Source organism: Danio aesculapii, chromosome 22 (genome assembly GCF_903798145.1).
Source record: "Danio aesculapii chromosome 22, fDanAes4.1, whole genome shotgun sequence".
Taxonomy (NCBI): domain Eukaryota; kingdom Metazoa; phylum Chordata; class Actinopteri; order Cypriniformes; family Danionidae; genus Danio; species Danio aesculapii.
This window is the reverse complement of record NC_079456.1, coordinates 3,731,394-3,750,338: the sequence shown is the minus strand read 5'-3', so window position 1 is coordinate 3,750,338 and position 18,945 is coordinate 3,731,394. Positions and strand designations below refer to the sequence as shown.

Here is an 18,945-nt window from a genome sequence, read left to right as displayed (position 1 = left end):
TGCAACATCAAGCAGCTAAATAAGCTGACTTTAATGTGTACAAATCATGGAAGTGAATAAGAACGGAAGTCTCGAGCCAAAAAGATTGTAATGGCAAGGTCTGCTCATACGACAAGAATAAGGTCAATATGATATATATATAGTAGTCAACATTAAAAGTGAACCATCAACGTCATAAAACTATCGAACGACACCCATTCTCGTCTTTAAATGTTGACTACTGTATGTTGTCGAATTGCCCAGCCCTAATCCCTACGTTTTCGTCAAGACAAAAGGCGAATGTTTAACAACATCTTTTGATGTGCTGAACTGGAATAAAAGATCAACCATGAGTTATGTCAGGAAGAACAAAACATGCTACACCATCAAAATAATGACACAGGTTTTTCATTCGCTTGTGCGTCAACGTTTCGCATTTTCCTTCAACATCCAGCATTGAAATCCCTGTCAGATTGTCATGGGCATGAAGGGCTTTCCTCGTGTGGTCGAACAGACTGTCGCTTCGGGCACAAAATCTTAGCAAACGCTCGCCGGAAGCTGCTGTGGCACAGTGGATAGAGGAAGGGATTGATGGCCGAATTAAGCCAAAGAAGCCAAAATGTGACTTCGTACCAATGATGCTCCACACAGCTACCACTGCAGGCTGCCCGTATGATCATCAGCAGTGTGTACGGCGCCCAACACACCCCAAAAACACACACGATGACCGCCAAAGACTTTGCAATCTTCTTATCTCTAGAAAGACGCGCGTGTCCGCCGCTTCGGCAAGGCGCGCAAGGATTCGCCACTTCCTGCGCTCGAATAATCCGTGTCCGAACCCATCCCCCGAACATCCCTCGTTTTTTAATCGTAGCCTTCATTGTTAAAGAAACTGAATGTGTGCTGCTGGGATCACCACTAGATGATGGCGAAACTTCTTCATCGTCTTCGATTACGGCTGAAACCGCCGCCGGTTCACTCGACGACACTTTACGTGTTTTAACGAAAAACACTGACGAAGTTTGTCCGTCGATAACCCTCCATCCGTCCTCTTTTTCCGCTTCCACATGCGCCATCCGACTGCGGTTTCTGCGCTGGATGTTGAGATAGATGCTGAAGTTGAAGAAGGCCACAGAGATGAATGGAGAGAAGAACTCGAAGGTGGACGCCGAGAGCAGAAAGTACCACGTGCAGTAAAACTCAGCAAAACACTCATCCTCGGGAACGATACTTTCTCCCACCAGCAGCTCCCAGAAGATTATCGCCGGGCCATAGAGGAGGAATGCCGAAACCCAGACTGCCAACATCTTGAGGACTGCCAGACGTGTGACGCCCTGCTGGGCTCGGTACCGCACCTGCGAATCACACACCAAAATTATTTTAATTATACAATTTTTCGATTATATATAAAATTTTATCTAATTAAAATAAACATCAATAACGTAAAAACTGCACCATTATTATCCCCCTTATTTTTTCTTTACTCATTTTGCATTCCAAGTCTGAGGCTGTACAAGGTGAGCTACCAAGCAAATTGACCATCCATACAGAAGTAAGGAGTCAGCGGTAGCCTATAATGGCTCGTTTCCACTGACTGGTACGGTACGGTTCGTGTCAGTACGGGTCACCTTTATCAGGCTTGTGTTTCCACTACCAAGGGTACTGTTTTGGTGGGCGTGGTGTATGACAGAGTTTCAGTCAATGTCATTCTCGCTCGAATCCATGTTTACAGTAAAGCCGTACAGGTTGTTCACATCATATGAGAAGCACTTCTCACAAAACAGATGCTTTATACACATAAATACTTGTTTATAAATGTTTATTACTAACTTTTCTATGAACATGAGTTGATTATAACTGCAGATCAATGACAGTGCGAAATAGCCTACTGTAACGTCTGAAATGATATAAAATAAATAAATAAATGCAACATATATGAACACATACAGACCCTTATTCTGCCTCGTAGTTTTTGTTTATAGTGTTTTTCAAAAGCAAACTAGAAGAGAAAAGTGCATTGTGACTGCATGCTTTTTTTAGCGGTTTTTACCTTTTAATGACAGGCCAGTGGAGATTAACAGAAAGGAAATTGTAAGGAGCAGAGAGATGGGAAGGATTGGCAAAGGACCTTGAGCTGGGAATCGAACTCGGGTCGCTGCGAGCACCTAGGTGCTATATGTCGACGCACTAACCACTAGGCTATTGGCGCCAAAAGATTGCATGCTTTTACTGCGATTTCACACTGCTTTTTTTTTCTGGAACTGTACTTTACCGAAAACAAACCTCACTCCTGGTACCAAGTCCGACGTTGTAGAAGGTGAGCTACCAAGCAAACTGATTGCTTCAGGAAAGCCGTCTTTACCGAAGTATATTAGGGTTAAAGCTAAACTGTGCAGATTTGTGCCGCCCCAGGAACTCCATTTGACAGCTGTGCTGTACAAGGTGAGCTACCGAGCAAACTGACCACTCTGGAAAAGCCATCCATACAGAAGTAAGCAGTCAGTGGCAGCACAAAAGAGAACAGAATTGGTCAGCGGCGTCATTCTGCCTCATAGTTTTTGTTTATAGTGTTTTTCAAAAGCAAACTAGAAGAGAAAAGTGCATTGTGACTGCATGCTTTTACCGCAATGTCAAACTACTTTTTTGGTTTTGTTTCACCTTGTTTCTGGAACTGTCCTTTGCTGAACACAAACCTCACTCCTCGTACCAAGTCCGACGTCGTACAAGGTGAGCTACCAAGCAAACTGATCGCTCTAGGAAAGCCGTCTATACAGAAGTATATTAAGGTCAAAGCTAAACTGTGCAGATATGCGGCCCTCCAGGAACTCAGTTTGACGATTGTGGTGTACAAGGTGAGCTACCGAGCAAACTGACCACCCTGGAAAAGCCGTCTATATGGAAGAACAGATGTTGCCGGCACCGTCATACCACCTTGTATCATTTGTTTTACACACAAAATGCAGCTGGACGCATGCCAGGGCATTTATTTGTGGATTCCTGTATTATGTAGCCCTGTTGACATATGCCCAATGAGCCTGTGTTGGAAATTAGTTATTAGAAATTAAAACTATTATATCTAAAAATGTGTTTACGAAACCTGTGCCAACACGAGGAGAACATGCAAACTCTACACAAAAACACCAGGTGACTCAGGCACCGTGCCCATACTGTTTTTCCAATACTATCAATTCAGACATACTACTCTGCTCGCACACTGTTTTTAGCATACAATATAGTATGGAAGTATGACATTTCAGACGCAGCCTTAGTTTTCAGCTGTAATGGAGATGATAGATTAAAAGCACATAAAATAGCCATAGTAGAGAAGCACAAATGGGGATGGGAGCGAAGGCTGGCAGCTCTCTCACACACGCACACACACACAGTCTTCGTGCTCTTCTTCTTCATGATTTATTCAATTCACAGCCCAGTCTGAGCACCAATCTAGCTCATCTCGCTTTTACACTGAGAGCTAATTATCTGAACCAATTCAACTAATGTAGCTGTTAGAAGATAATCAGCGCGTCCGATTAATCTGATCAAGTCAAATGACAATTTACAGCCCATGAAAGATCGTTTTGCGAGCGGCTGAATCACTTTACATTGCTGCATACACAAAGGGCTTTTCAAGCGACAATACCAGGGTTTTTTTTTTGGGTCGCAGTTTACATTTTCATTAGCTCCTGAATTTGCTAACATGAACTAATAATGAACAATAATACAAATTAATATTAATTTATCATAGTTGAACATTTACTAATGCGCTTTTAAACATTCAAATTCACGCTTGTTAACATTGGTATGAACAAAAACTAACAACGAATTACTTTATTTCCATTATCTAACATTACCAAAGATGAATAAATGTATTGTTCATTATTTGTTTGTGTTAATAAATACATTATCTAATTTTAACTAATATGATCTTATTGTTATGTGTTACTGTATTAGATCATATAATACAATGTGCCTTGTTTAATCTTCATTCGTTTTGAGCAAAAAACAAAACAAAAAGTGGAAAAGTCTTGTTAGGCATATTTAAATTAAGAGTCATTTGACGACATATTAAAGGGATAGTTCACACAAAAATGTATACAAAAACTCGGTTTCTTATTTTAAACACAAATGTAAATATGCTGACGAATGCTGGAAAAAATATTAGTATTATAGGACTATATGGAGGTCAATGGCGGAACATTCTTCAGCTTTGACCCTAATATGATTTGACATATATCAATGGCTTATTTTTTTCAAAGCCCTCCTCATCTGACCACAGTACAAGTTTCCACTGTGTGACGTTCATCCCAGATGCCTCTGAGACCATAGAAGTCGATGGCGCTTCTGGACATTGTTAACATAGGGCTTCCTTTTGGCACAGTGCAGTTTTAACTGGCATCTTATTTTGTGTTCGGCAAAAATGTAGATTTTGGAGTGAACTATCTCTTTAAAAGACACCTCATAGTCATCATTTGTGATATTTATACTTTTCTCCATTCTTCAAAATGCTGGATATTTCTAGTCTTTTGTCTTCAAGACAAGCTTTTAATTATTTGAAATATAAATGAGTTCAGTACTTAAACGAGATCAGCTTCAACTTTGACCCAAATTTGATTTGACAAATACATCAATGGCTTATTTTTTTTTCAAAGCCCTGCTCATCTGACCACAGTACTTGTTCCACTGTGTGATGGTTCATCCCAGATGCCTCTGGGCCCTGAGATGTCAACCGCGCTTCTGGATATTGTTAACATAGGGCTTCCTTTCGGCACAGTGCAGTTTTAACTGGCATCTTAGTTTGTGTTCAGCAGAAGGTTTACAAACTAATGAGAAAATGCTGATTTTTGAGTGAACTATCTCTTTAAAGACACCTCATAGTCATCATTTGGGTTATTTATACTTTTCTCCATTCTTCAAAACGCTGGATTTATACCCTTTTGTCTTTGAGACGAGATTTAACTATTTAAAATATCAATTAGAACAGTACTAAAACAGGATCAGCTTTGACCTAAATATAATTTGACAAATATATCAAAGGCTTGTTTTTTTTCAAAGCCCTCCTCATCTGACCACAGTACACGTTTCCACTGTGTGATGGTTCATCCCAGATGCCTCTGAGACCTGAGAAGTCGATGGCGCTTCTGGACATTGTTAACATAGGGCTTCCTTTTGGCACAGTGCAGTTTTAACTGGCATCTTATTTTGTGTTCGGCAGAAGGTTTACAAACTAATGAGAAAATGTAGATTTTGGAGTGAATATCATCCTTTGTGATATTTATACTTTTCTCCATCCTTCAAAACGCTGGATTTATACCCTTTTGTCCTCAAGATGAGCTTTTAATAATTTGAAGTATAAATAAGTGCACTACTAAAACTGGATCAGCTTCAGCTTTGACCCAAATATGATTTGAAAAATATATCAATGGCTTGTTTTTTTCAAAGCCCTGAAAGAGAATGCAAAATAGATTCATTTGCAAAATGTGTTGTCTCAGACGTTTTTTTTTTTAACTCTGTAAAGCCTGACATATAGTCTGAAATGTTCAGTTTTACAAATAAATACAAATTTATTGAACCTGCATATACAGTTGAGGTCAAAACTACATTTACATTTATATTTACATTTAGTCATTTAGCAGACGCTTTTATCCAAAGCGACTTACAAATGAGGACAAGGAAGCAATTTACACAACTATAAGAGCAGCAGTGAACAAGTGCTATAGACCAGTTTCAGGTGTGTAAAGTCTAAGAAGCAAAGCATTAGTAAATTTTATTTTATTTAATTTATTTATTTATTTTTTTGTGAGAGAGAGTACAGTTAGTATAATTATTCGCCCTCCTGTGAATTTTTTATTCTTTTTTTATATTTCCCAAATGATGTTTAACAGAGCAAGCAATTTTTTCACCTCATTTCCAATAATATTTTTTTCTTCTGGAGAAAGTCTTATTTGTTTTATTTCGGCTAGAATAAAAGCATTTTACATTTTTTAAATACCATTTTAAGTTAATAAAATGTTATTAGCCCCCAATATTATTAGCTTAAAATGTCTTTTTTTGATTATACCACATACCACTGTCACATAAATGTCACTTTAATCTGAACACTAGTATCTTAAAAATATATAGTCAAATATTGTCAAATACTGTCATTAGTTATTAAAACTATTTTGTTTAGTAATGTGTTGAAAATCTTATCTCCATTTAACAGAAAATGGAAAATATTTTATGAGGAATTAAATTTTCAATTTTGACTGATTTGTGAAGTATTACAATTATTTAGTGATTTTCCTCTAATGTGCACCAAAAGCTGTGAAAATTCTCTAGCGACCTTTAAATCTTAAAACATTTCATTTTAGCATTCGATTATTTATTTTACATATAAAAAAAAAAATCAATAAATATGACTTTTCAAACATTTCAACATGAAAGGTTGTTGGAGGATCATGATCCCATAATGCAATTCAAAAGCACAAATAAACAGAAAAAAACTGCAAATTTACACACATCATTGTATGCAAATGACCAATAATGCTATTGATATTGGCTGAAAGGTTTTTTTCTGAAATTGATATCGGCCAAAAACAATGTAAAAAAGGTTTTTCACTAAAATCGACCAACATCGGCGTCGATATCAGCTGAAAGTTTAATTAGCTGAAATCAATATCGGCCCAAACTTGTTGCTGAAATCAATATAAGCCAAAGGTTTTTGTAAAAATATCTGTATTAGTGTTGTCTACAAGTTTTTTGCTGAAATCGACAAATGTTGGTATTGATATCAGCTGAAAAATTATTTTGCATTAATTTTATTTTGAAATCAATTATCAGCCCAAAAAGACTTTTTTGCTGAAATTGACCAATATCGGTATCGATATTGGCTGAACGTTTTTTTTTGCTGAAATTGATATTGGCCAAAAAAATTTTAAAAAGTTTTTTGCTGAAATTGATTAATATCAGTATTGATATCGGCTGAAAGGTTTTATTTTGCTGAAATCGATATCGGCCAAAAAAATTATGTTTTTTTTTTTTTTTGGTTATATTGACCAATATCAGTATCAAAATCAGCTAAAAGTTTTTTTTGCTGAAATTGCTATGGCCAAAAATAATTTCAGCTGAAATTGACCAATATCAGTATCAATATCGGCTGAAAGGGATTTTTTTTGCTAAATTCAATATCGGCCAAAAAAACATTTCAAAAAGGTTTTTCACTGAAATCGACCAATATTGGTATCGATTTCGGCTGAAAAGGTTTTGCTGAAATCGATATCGGGCAAAAAGATTTTTAAAAGGGTTTATTTTTGCTGAAATTGAAAAGGTTTTTAATTGAAATTGAAACCGGCAAAAAAAAAATTGGAAAAAGATTTTTCACTGAAATCAACCAACATCAGAATCAATATCGGCTGAAAGTTTTTTTTTTTTTTTCTGAAATCGATATTGACCCAAAAAAAGTTGAAATTGACCAAATATTGGTATCAATATTGGCTGAAAGATTTTTTTTCTTGCTGAAATTGATATTGGAAAAATAATTGTAACATTTTCTTTTTCGCTGAAATCAACCAATATCGGTATCAATATCGGCTGAAAATTTATTTTGCTGAAATGGACATCAGCCAGAAAAATACATAAAAATCCTATCAATGCATTCCAATTTATTGTTTATGATTTAAAATAAATAAATAAATAAATGTTAATTCAGTCATGTAAATCCAGAGCTTAGTTTACTACATAAAAGTTGTACACATTTCACACACAAATAAAAATGTGAATGCAATTACACAAAGATATTTTAATGCCATAAAACTCACTCAGTCAAACACAGTGACTGTGCGTTTTTTAAAATGCGCATATCAATTGCATGCCAAATCGGATTCAGCAGTCTTTCTAATCTTTTTGACGATGTATAATTGACAAGCATTAATTTGAGACGGTGTGACAATACGTCTGTCTCCATACCTCCATCTCCAGAGTCCGGCGCCAAAACACTTTTCATTTCAGTCACTTAAAAATGACAACTGGAAAAAAAGATGACAAGCAGAGAAAGGGAATCATCTAGTCGTAAAAGACAGGAGCCCTCGAGGGTGTCCTCTTGTTAGAAACTAATGCCGTCTCGCCTCTGAAATTACTGCAAATAATAGTTGTCTTTAGGGAACGTGTCGGAAACAAAAACACATGGCAAGACATCACAGCATTTCACACCTTCTGACATCCTGAACTGGATTCTGGGCCACCGGCGCTGCTATAAATGAGTTTTTTATATGTAATGTTCAGGGCTGCGTTTCTCAAAACCTTCCTAAGGCTACGTCACTCTTACGCATACCTTAAGCTGTACCTTAGCATGTTTTCACTGAAGCTTTCTTAGTTAGGTATTATACTTTAGTACAGTTGGTCTGGACCACTCTTTGCTATACCTTATTACTAGGGCCAGATGGAATCTGCAGACGTTTTTAGCTATTTCTGAGGAGAATTTTGCTAAAAATCTGCTGAATTATTTTGGGAGTATAAAACCTTAATATATGAAATAAATAATAATCTCTTTTTAACTTGTATTTAATGTTTAAAATGCAAATCCAATTAGATTCACTTTATTTGGTAAACAAAGCAAGTCTCTCATATAATATCTCTACTAAAAGACAGAAAATATGACTGTACAAACTGCATTCTACATAAATCAGATGAACATTTTCATAATCATTCATTCATTAATTTTCTTGTCGGCGTAGTCCCTTTATTAATCTGGGGTCACCACAGCGGAATGAACCGCTAACTTATCCAGCATTTGTTTTACGCAGCGGATGCCCTTCCAGCCGCAACCCATCTCTGGTAAACGTTTTCATATTAGTCAATAATATTACTGTAAATAATTTAAAAACTGAATAAATATAGATTTACACACATTTACTCAAGTGAATAAACAGAATTAATGATGGGCTAAAAATCTGCTGAATTCTGCGCACTCAGATTCTGTGTGGGTCTACTTATCACTGCTTTTTTACATCTAATTCTAAGACAGTACAAAACAATTTCCTTTTTACAGAGAACATGACAAGAAATCGCGATATCAATGCTGAAACAATATATTGTGCAGCTCTACTTTAAAGGGCACATAGTTTACCTCTTTTTTTCTGATTTAATATTAATATTATGGCTCTTCTGAGTGTGCCAGTTTAGGTTCAGTTTAAAACACAATTAGATTGTTTTATTATAATGTGTTAAAAAGTGTCATGTTGGGGGCGTGTCCACAGTTTGCTGATTTATGGGTGTGTTGCTTCACATGTAGATTAGTTTCGGCTTCCCGCCAACGTAACAAGGGGGCGGGGCCATGAGCTCACCCGCTCTGTGTTTGCAACAGAGTCTGACAGGCAGACGGAGAAGGAGCAGGAGTGAGAGGATCAGCATTCAGTCGTACATGTACTACTCTGACACAGACCAAGCAGACAGTACAAAATCATTTGTGTCTTTGTACAGTTTTACAGCCAACTGTGTGCTAGTTTCAAGTGCCGAGCTTGTACACAGAAACTAATAACTACGCAGACTGAATTAACTTTGACTGAGGCACGGGATGCGCCGCTCGAAGCCGCGACACGGCACACCAGACACTCTCTGTGGTGCGGCAGAAACATGAAGTGTCCCGAATCGTCGCGCCACGCATTTTTGAATTCTAAACATAGGTTTCTGCAGCGGTCCGCAGCGCCCAGCCGTCGACTTGAGTGTACCCTGATAGAAACCGATGTTTAGAATTCTAAAATGCATGCTAGTTAAGATCACAGGGAGCTTCTGGGATCGCGAGAAATGCAATGAAAAGTACACATGTTTGCAAACCTACCTAAAGATACAACCGATAATTCTGATTAGAGCGATAATGTGGAGAATATTGATCTTGTGTTGAGCCCAATGAGCCTTGCATCTAAAAATAGAGCTAGCGTGTTCCTTTAGTGATAACGCTTCGACTCCCGCTGAAAATGGCGGACATGAATTAACAAACTGAGGATATGATGACGCGCCTGTCAATCAATATTGGTGGGCGGGGGGACCGCTCTCCTACGTCAAGTTGCGGTCGGTTTGAAAACCGCTCCTATTGGTCCACCGTTTTTTATGTTGTTAATTTGAAAAAAAAGCACTGGGTGTGTTTATATCACCCCAATATGACGCTCTATACACCATACATGCACATATTTTTTACCATAGGTGCCCTTTAAAGGATTAAATTTTTCCACGTTATATTTTACTTTAAAATAATAAGTCATTACACTGCATGGAAATAACCAATTATACATCGTATGAGTCAAAGTGATCTATTTTTCATGTCAGTTTCAGTGTAAATATTAAAAACGTAATTTTTTTATTAGTGATTTGCAATGCTGAGAATTTACTATAAAGGAGATTTTTAGATATTTAGATGTTTCTGAACGCTCAAAATCCATATTTTCAAATATTGTCCAATTATTTATCCTGTTTATCTTTATTTAGGTGATATACGAAACTCAATTTCCATCAAGTGGATGCTTAAGAGTGGTTTTGTGGTTCAGTGTCACATATAAGAAATGATGCTAGTTGAACATTACATTATAATCTTTGTGTGTGTGTGACTTTGTTCATTTGAACACATTCCCTACAGCTGATCTTATGATTTTTTTTTATTGCTGAGTTGAAAAAAAGCATATAAATAGTTTGTTTTATAATAACACTTGACCAGGTGTCAAATGTAAGATACGTGGGTCAAACTGAAGACATTTTTGGGTCAAATGTAAAATATGTCAGTCGAATAATATATGGCATGTTTAGGTCAAATGTTAGTAATAACAAAATAAAAATATACAAAAGTCATTAAAAATTCATAGAATGAGAAATGTGAGTAGTATTGTAATGTGACGGGGACGCTGAAAAAGGAAGTGCAGATCCAAATGCAGGGTTTATTCAACATAGAATGGTCAGGCAAGCAACGGTCAACACAGGGGCAAACAGATGTATACAGGCAAATCCAGAGTCATGGTCATGAAACAGGTGAATGGTCAAAAGGCAGGCAGCAGACAACATAAATAAACCAACAAAACAAGGCAAGGGTCAACACGGAAAGGCAAGGCAAAGGAAATGGGTTTTAATGTCACTTTAAACAAGACTCTACACTGTTTTGTGTGTGCTGTTTATAAAGTCCATCTGATCAGTTCATGAGCAACTGTGTGTCTAATCAACTGAATGAGGAACAGGTGCGTGTGAACAGCGCATGATTAGATATGTAGTTCTTTAAAGTGGCAGATTTGTAGTTCTTCAGAGATCTGCATAGGCTGGATCACTGGTGACCATGACAAGTATAATGACTAATTCTGATGGTGTGTATATATATATATATATATAAATCAAGGTAAGAATATATTTGCTCAGAAATAAAACACAATCAGGACATATTCTATTGTACAACTACATTTAAAGCTACATTACACTCTAAAAACACAACAAACAACTGATGTTACATTCATCCCCATAACATCCACATTAAAAACCATACCACAGCCACGCTAATTAAAGAAAAAAAACACTTTCAGGAAAGGATGGGATAATAATTAAAGGCAAATGAAGTCAGACATGCCTGTCAAATGCCAACCTGATAGGATCGCATCACCCTCTGCATTCAGCTCCTGACAGATCCTTTAGAAATGTCATGTGCGATCTGAAAAGCACTATATTTACATGACAGAAAAAGCCTTTACATATAAACCCCTGGAGTCAACAGGAAGTAGTGACATGACTGTTACTTCACAACAAATTTATGTGCTAAACATTCAGATTCCAATGCATTATTCATGAATAAACTCCAGAGACGGCGTTGATATATTAAAAGTTGACTGTTCATTCAGTCACAAGCCGCCAAATTACCTCGCAAATTTGTTATTGTAGCTCGTATCTGCGCTTTTAATGTTTCTTAACAATCCCGATGCTATATTCAGTGCAGGAAATCAATATTTGCTTTTCATAATGCTGCTCGGGAATGTAAATGAGCTTTAGTAGGCTTTAATAACCACATTTACTTATTTTTTATCTGCTTTCAAAGTAGGGCACAGTGTTTTCTGTAAGTGTGAATGGAGGTTATTTAAGGATCTCAACATGGCTTTGCTGTGTGCGATGGAGATAAACGCACGCACTGAATGGAAAAAAAAAATTATATACTTCCTCTTGCTTCTTTTCATGAGCTGCTGTTCAGCCACATGTATCAAAGCCTCTTACAGCTGCTTTAAAACTACTAGCGGTGGAGCTAAAATAGTTCATCGATGGGCACATCCACTCTAAAAAGGCTGGCTTTTGCAAGACAGTGGTTTTCAATTCATAATCCTAAACCTACCCCTACCCCTTATAGCAACCTGTTGTGTTGTATTAATGTCTACATCCACTACAACCCTCAAACCAGCTCCTTACAGTAACTGGCATGACCCAGCAGGCACAGGGCATCAACATGATGTCAGATTGATGTGGTACTTCAACGTTGTGAGACATTGCATTTTGGGTAGAAATGGAAATCAGTCAGACCTCAGAGAAATGTTGCATTTTGGTTACTTCCAAATGCAACCTAAAAACAACCAAATATCAACATCTAATGATGTTACAGCTTGACGTTGTGTGGACGTTACCAATATGATGTCAATCAGACAGTGGATTTTGGTTGCCATACCTGACAAAAAATATCAAAATTTGACGTCAATATGATGTTGGCTTGACGTTGGATTTGGTCACTTTCCAACACAACCTAAAAACAACCAAATATCAACATCTAATGATGTTACAGCTTGACGTTGTGTGGACGTTACCAATATGATGTCTATCAGACATTGGATTTTGGTTGCCATACCTGACAAAAAATAACAATATTTGACGTCAATATGAAGTTGGCTTGACGTTGGATTTTGGTCACTTACCAACACAACCTAAAAACAACCAAATATCAACATTTAATGATGTTACAGCTTGACGTTGTGTGGGCGTTACCCATATGATGTCTATCAGACATTGGATTTTGGTTGCCATACCAGACAAAAAAATAACAATATTTGATGTCAATATGATGTTGGCTTAAGATGTTGGCTTAACGTTGGATTTTGGTCACTTACCAACACAACCTAAAAACAACCAAATATCAACATCTAATGATGTTACAGCTTGACGTTGTGTGGACGTTACCAATATTATGTCAATCAGACATTGGATTTTGGTTGCCATACCTGACAACAAATAACAAAATTTGACGTCAATATGATGTTGGCTCGACGTTGGATTTTGGTCAGTTACCAATGCAACCTAAAAACAACCAAATATTAATATCTAATGATGTTGCAGCTTGATGTTGTGTGGACGCTACCACTATGATGTCTTTCACACATTGGATTTGGGTTGCCATACCTGACAAAAAATAACAGTATTTGACGTCAATATAATGTTGGCTTAAGATGTTGGGTCGACGTTTATCAGGAAGTGACTATTTTGTTCCCTTAGACTCATTGGATTGGAAACGCTGCTTTATTTGCAAATATTTAATGCCATATTCCAGTTTTGCACCTAAATCTAATTCACAACTTTGGATGGAAACACAGCTTCTGTCTAGGGCTGAACGATAAATCAGAAATGCCATTATTATTGTGCTCATATATTATTTATTCATGTCGACTCAAATGAAAGCAGTTTAATCTTCTGTTTATCCTACAAGCACTATAAGGATTTCCCATAGACTGGTATTTCTTGCATTTCTTCAGGCTACATTTGATTGTTATAACCCAGGCTCATTATTGATACGTACCCCTATATACATTTCTGGAGAGCACGAAATATGTCCCAGGAGGTACGTTTTTTTTTTTTGTTGCAGTTTTTGTTTTCGTAAATCCACCAGAGGTACATGCTTTGTCAGATCTCAAATTTCTCTCACGAGTGCCCTTCGTGCCTGCTGTTCTCATTTAAATCCACCAGAGGCCTCTGACTGACTGACTGACCAACCAACCGATGCCCCACCCCCTTCCTTAAACCCGACTAACAGAAAAAGAAAAGTGGCTGCCTAATTTTAACCACGTTTTCAGATATTAGATGTTGTCCCCCTGTAATTAACGTCTTTATATTATTTTCTGCCTTTTGTTTTCGTTTTACCTGCTTTCTGGAACCGTTCTTCGACGGACTCGAACCCTATGATTGCGATCAATTCCTCTCTGCATGTCAAGTCCGCTGACGTACATGGTGAGCTACCAGCAAACTGGTAATAGCGGAAAAGCCATCGTATGGAGGTACGTGGTCAGCTGGTAGCGCTAAAAGGAACAGAAGCCGTCGGCGTCATAATACCGCCACGTAGCATTCGTTTAAAAGACGCCAACTGGCTACATAATTTACACTCTCCAGAAATGTATACGGGGTACATTTTCACAATGAGCCTGTGTTGGATTGTTTTGTGTGACTCAAGAGTGCCCTCTGGCCTTCAGGAGGAGATTTACTCCTAATCACATCATCATACTTTCCTCACATGATGTGCAAGACAATCACAGGTTGTCCTGCGATTTTTATATCGATTTATGTCAGCCCTACTACTGACTATCATATTAATATTTTTCCAAATATTGAAGCCAATGACCAGCAACTCAGCTCACACAGAGTTCACACTTAGCTGATGATTGATTATAAAGCATGTTTGGCATGCTGTCCCAGGAGAGAGCCCTGAGTTGAGAAGCTCCCTCCCGGGGCTCCCAACTGTTTGCAGGGCGAGAGGGTAAATCTCAAGAACTCCCCTGCTGTTTGTAGCTAATAATCAATTAGGGATTGTTATGAAGAGATAACTTACTTGGAGCATGTCTATGGTGCCGATTTGGATTAGTCAATTAACTTAGGTTGCATGTTTTTGGATGGTAGGAGGAAACTGGAGGACCCTGGGGAAACCTACATAAGCACGGGGAGAACGTGTAAACAGAAATGTTGACTGACCTGGTAAAGACTAAGAACCAGTTACGCACATCTAAGAAAGGAGGAGGAGTAGGGGTGGAAGGCGGGATTCTTCAAAATGAAGATGATTGTGGTATGAAACTTATTTGGTTATTTATGGTGACGTAGGAATCGTCTGATTGGTGAGTCCTGAATTGGCTAATGTGGGACCAGCCGTGATTAATCATAAGCACGTGACCATCTCGAAATTAGTTTATAAATAAACTTCACTTTAGGAAGCCCTAGACTAGGGTCGAAACATAAAGTGGGGGCTCGTCCGGGATATTGCCTGCACATTACTTTGTGGTAAAAGAATAAATAAATAGGTTTATTAAAAGGTATAAATTTACGGACCAAACTCCAAGGGCTTCCTGGAAAGATTTTATTTGTTGCGTGTTTTATGTTTAGAAAGAAACCACATGGGGGAGAATAAATGATGATTCCTTGCTGAATTGTCCTTTTAAGATGATCACCATGTAAACACAAAGCCGCATGCATTCTGTTTTCTTACAGCAGGCAGATGTTTTTAGTCGTGACTTTTTATCGGTGTGTTTTCCATCACCTCTCTCAGGGTGTTAAAGTTCAGCAGTGGGGCCAGTGTTATTACCGTCACTCGCTGTGAATCATTATAGAAAAACAGCAGTCGTAGACCCCGATTCAGTCCATCCACTACAGATCTGCAAAAAAATTTGTTAAAAAAATATATATACTAGTGTACTACTTCTAAACTAGCACACTAACTATAAATACTGTGCAATAGAAACTCTGCATTTCCATGACAATATTATAATAATAACGATGATTATTTTATTGCATAATAATAGTATAATAATACCGATACTAATATTATTGCATGATGATATTATACTAATAACGATAATAATATTATTGCATGACAATATATAATAATAATAATGATAATAATATTATTGCATGATGATATTATAATAATATCAGTAATAATAATATTGCATGATGATATAATAACAACAATGATATGATTGCATGATAATATTATAATAATGACGATAATATTATTGCATGACAGTATTCTAATAATAACGATAATATTTTTTTTACATGACGATATTCTTATAATAACGATATTAATATTATTGCATGATGATATAATAATAACAATGATATGATTGCATGATAATATTATAATAATGACGATAATATTATTATTTCATGACGTTTTCTAATAATAACGATAATATTATTTCATGACGATATTCTAATAATAACGATATTAATATTATTGCATGATGATATTATAATAACGATAATAATATTATTTCATGACGTATTCTAATAATAACGATAATAATATTATTTCATGACGTATTCTAATAATAACGATAATAATATTATTTCATGACGTATTCTAATAATAACGATAATAATATTATTTCATGACGTATTCTAATAATAACGATAATAATATTATTACAGGACAATATTGTAATAATAACGATATTAATATTATTGCATGATGATATAATAATAACGATAATAATATTATAGAATGACATTATAATAATAGCGATATTAATATTATTGCATGACGATATTCTAATAATAACGATATTAATATTATTGCATGATGATATAATAATAACGATAATAATATTATAGAAAGACATTATAATAATAGCGATATTAATATTATTGCATGACGATATTCTAATAATAACGATATTAATATTATTGCATGATGATATAATAACAACGATAATAATATTATAGAATGACATTATAATAATAGCGATATTAATATTATTGCATGACAGTATTCTAATTATAACAATAATAATATTATTGCATGATGATATAATAACGATAATAATATTATGGAATGACATTATAATAATAGCGATATTAATATTGTTGCATGACAGTACTCTAATAATAACAATAATAATATTATTGCATGATGATATTATAATGATAATAATAATATTTTTGCATGATAATTTTATAATAATAATGATATTAATATTATTGCATGATAATATTCTAATAATATTGATAATAATATTATTGCATGATAATATATAATAATAATAATATTACATGATGATATAATAATAATAATCATGATAATACTATAATTGCATGATATTATAATAATAGCGATATTAATATCATTGCATGATGATATTATTATAATAATAATGATATTATTGCATGATAATAATAACGATAATAATATTATTGCATGATGATATTCCAATAATAAAATATTATTATTGTTATTGTTTAATATTATCATGCAATGATATTAATATTGTTAATATTATAATGATAACAATAATAATATTATTGCATGATGATATTATAATATTATATGCATGTAAATTTTAAATTGGGCAATCTGTAATGAATGTAAAATGTTTATACTTTTTAACTTCTGTACCTCTTATTACTAGCACACATATCTACAATACTTTGTGCACTACAAAAAGCATTAAAAAACACATCTTGTATACAAAAAAGAGCAATTTTGCATTTGAAGAATAAACAAAAAGAGCTAAAAACACTCACGCAACAATTACAACACAAGACTGACGAGTGCTTCCTGCACTTTTTATACTCCTCACAAAAAACACAGCCATCTTCGAGTGAGGAAGCATTTTATGGGCCATTTTTGACACAAAAGCTGCATTGCGTAACGCCGCCCGCGTCATGTGTGCTGAATGAAGACCAGAAGTTGCTTCATGCTCATTTTTGAGGTGCAGATGCCAAAAACAGGTGTCAGAAAGAGCCTGTTTTTGCTCACATTCCCAACAAAAACACACATTTGGAGAGTGTAAATGTGTTGTATCATCCAGAAAAAAATAAACACAAGAAATTTAGGGCTCGCACGAATTACAAAATCCCTTGTAGGCTCAGGCAGGCACTCTTAGCCTGAAATAAATTCAAGTGGCCCGAATAGAAAAGACATTATTTACTGAATACTAACATTATAATGGAATTCATCATGGGCTATATACAGTCAGAATTATTCACCCTCCTGTGAATATTTGTTTTTTTGTCTATTTCCCAAATGATGTTTAACACATTCAGGAATTTTTCACAGTATTTCCTATGATATTTTTTCTTCTGGAGAAAGTCTTATTTGTTTTATTTCAGCTAGAATAAAAGCAGTTTTTAATTGTTTCAAACCCATTTTAAGGTCAATATTATTAGCCCCCTTAAGCTATATTTGTTTTGGATTGTCTCAAGAACAAACCACTTTTACACAATGACTTGCCTAATTACCCTAACTTTACCCTAGTTAACCTAGTGAAGCCTTTAAATGTCACTTTAAGCTGAATAGTATCTTGAAGAATGTCTAATCAATTACATAAATTTGTTTCCCCAAAGATCCTGTATTGTTATTATTGAATGATAACTCTCAATTTCCCCTAAATGCAAAGGTCTGTAAATTTTGGTTTGCTGCTTCAACTGCTACGAAGAAAATGTTGGTACAGAGGTGGAACCCCGCTCATGATCTAATTGTTAAGCACTAGTTACATTCCCTGTTGGAAATACTGTATCTGGAACTGTCATCAGCACGGCTCAACCATGCTAAACTGGACATTCTGACGGTGTGGAAAATCTATATATGCGACGTAAAAGAAATCTTGGACACTTTATCCTCATATGACACTACGGATGTCAAATTTAAATGTCATTTATGTAATAGCTTGGTCTGAACTACAGTTATTCTGTGTTTCCTGATGTGCATATAATGGGGTGGGGGATGGGGGATATATATGGGTTAATAGCTGTTAAAAGTATTGTTCTATCTGATTGTAAAAATTTATATTTTCATTTTTGGAAATAAAAACTGAATTACAAAAAAAAAATATCTAGTCAAATATTATGTGCTGTGATCATGGCGAAGATAAAAGAAATCAGTTATTAGAAATGAGTTATTAAAACTATTATGATTAGTGATTGCAAAAAACCCAAACACCATTACCATACAAATTGTTACATATCGTTATCTTTGTTGTTGTTGTTTTTTGTTTGTTTTTTGTTTTTTTT

At 35.5% G+C, this 18,945-nt stretch overlaps 1 protein-coding gene across 1 annotated transcript in view; it reads right to left on the bottom strand.

The window, feature by feature from the left end:
- Positions 1–395: 395 nt before the first annotated feature.
- The window catches only part of LOC130216270 (histamine H3 receptor), a 31,669-nt gene continuing 13,119 nt past the window's right edge, over positions 396–18,945 (bottom strand). Inside the window, exon 3 of the mRNA XM_056448169.1 lies at positions 396–1,334. Within this exon, the coding sequence (XP_056304144.1) occupies positions 456–1,334 (879 nt within the window). The 3' untranslated portion in view covers positions 396–455. The remainder of the gene's footprint in view (positions 1,335–18,945) is intronic.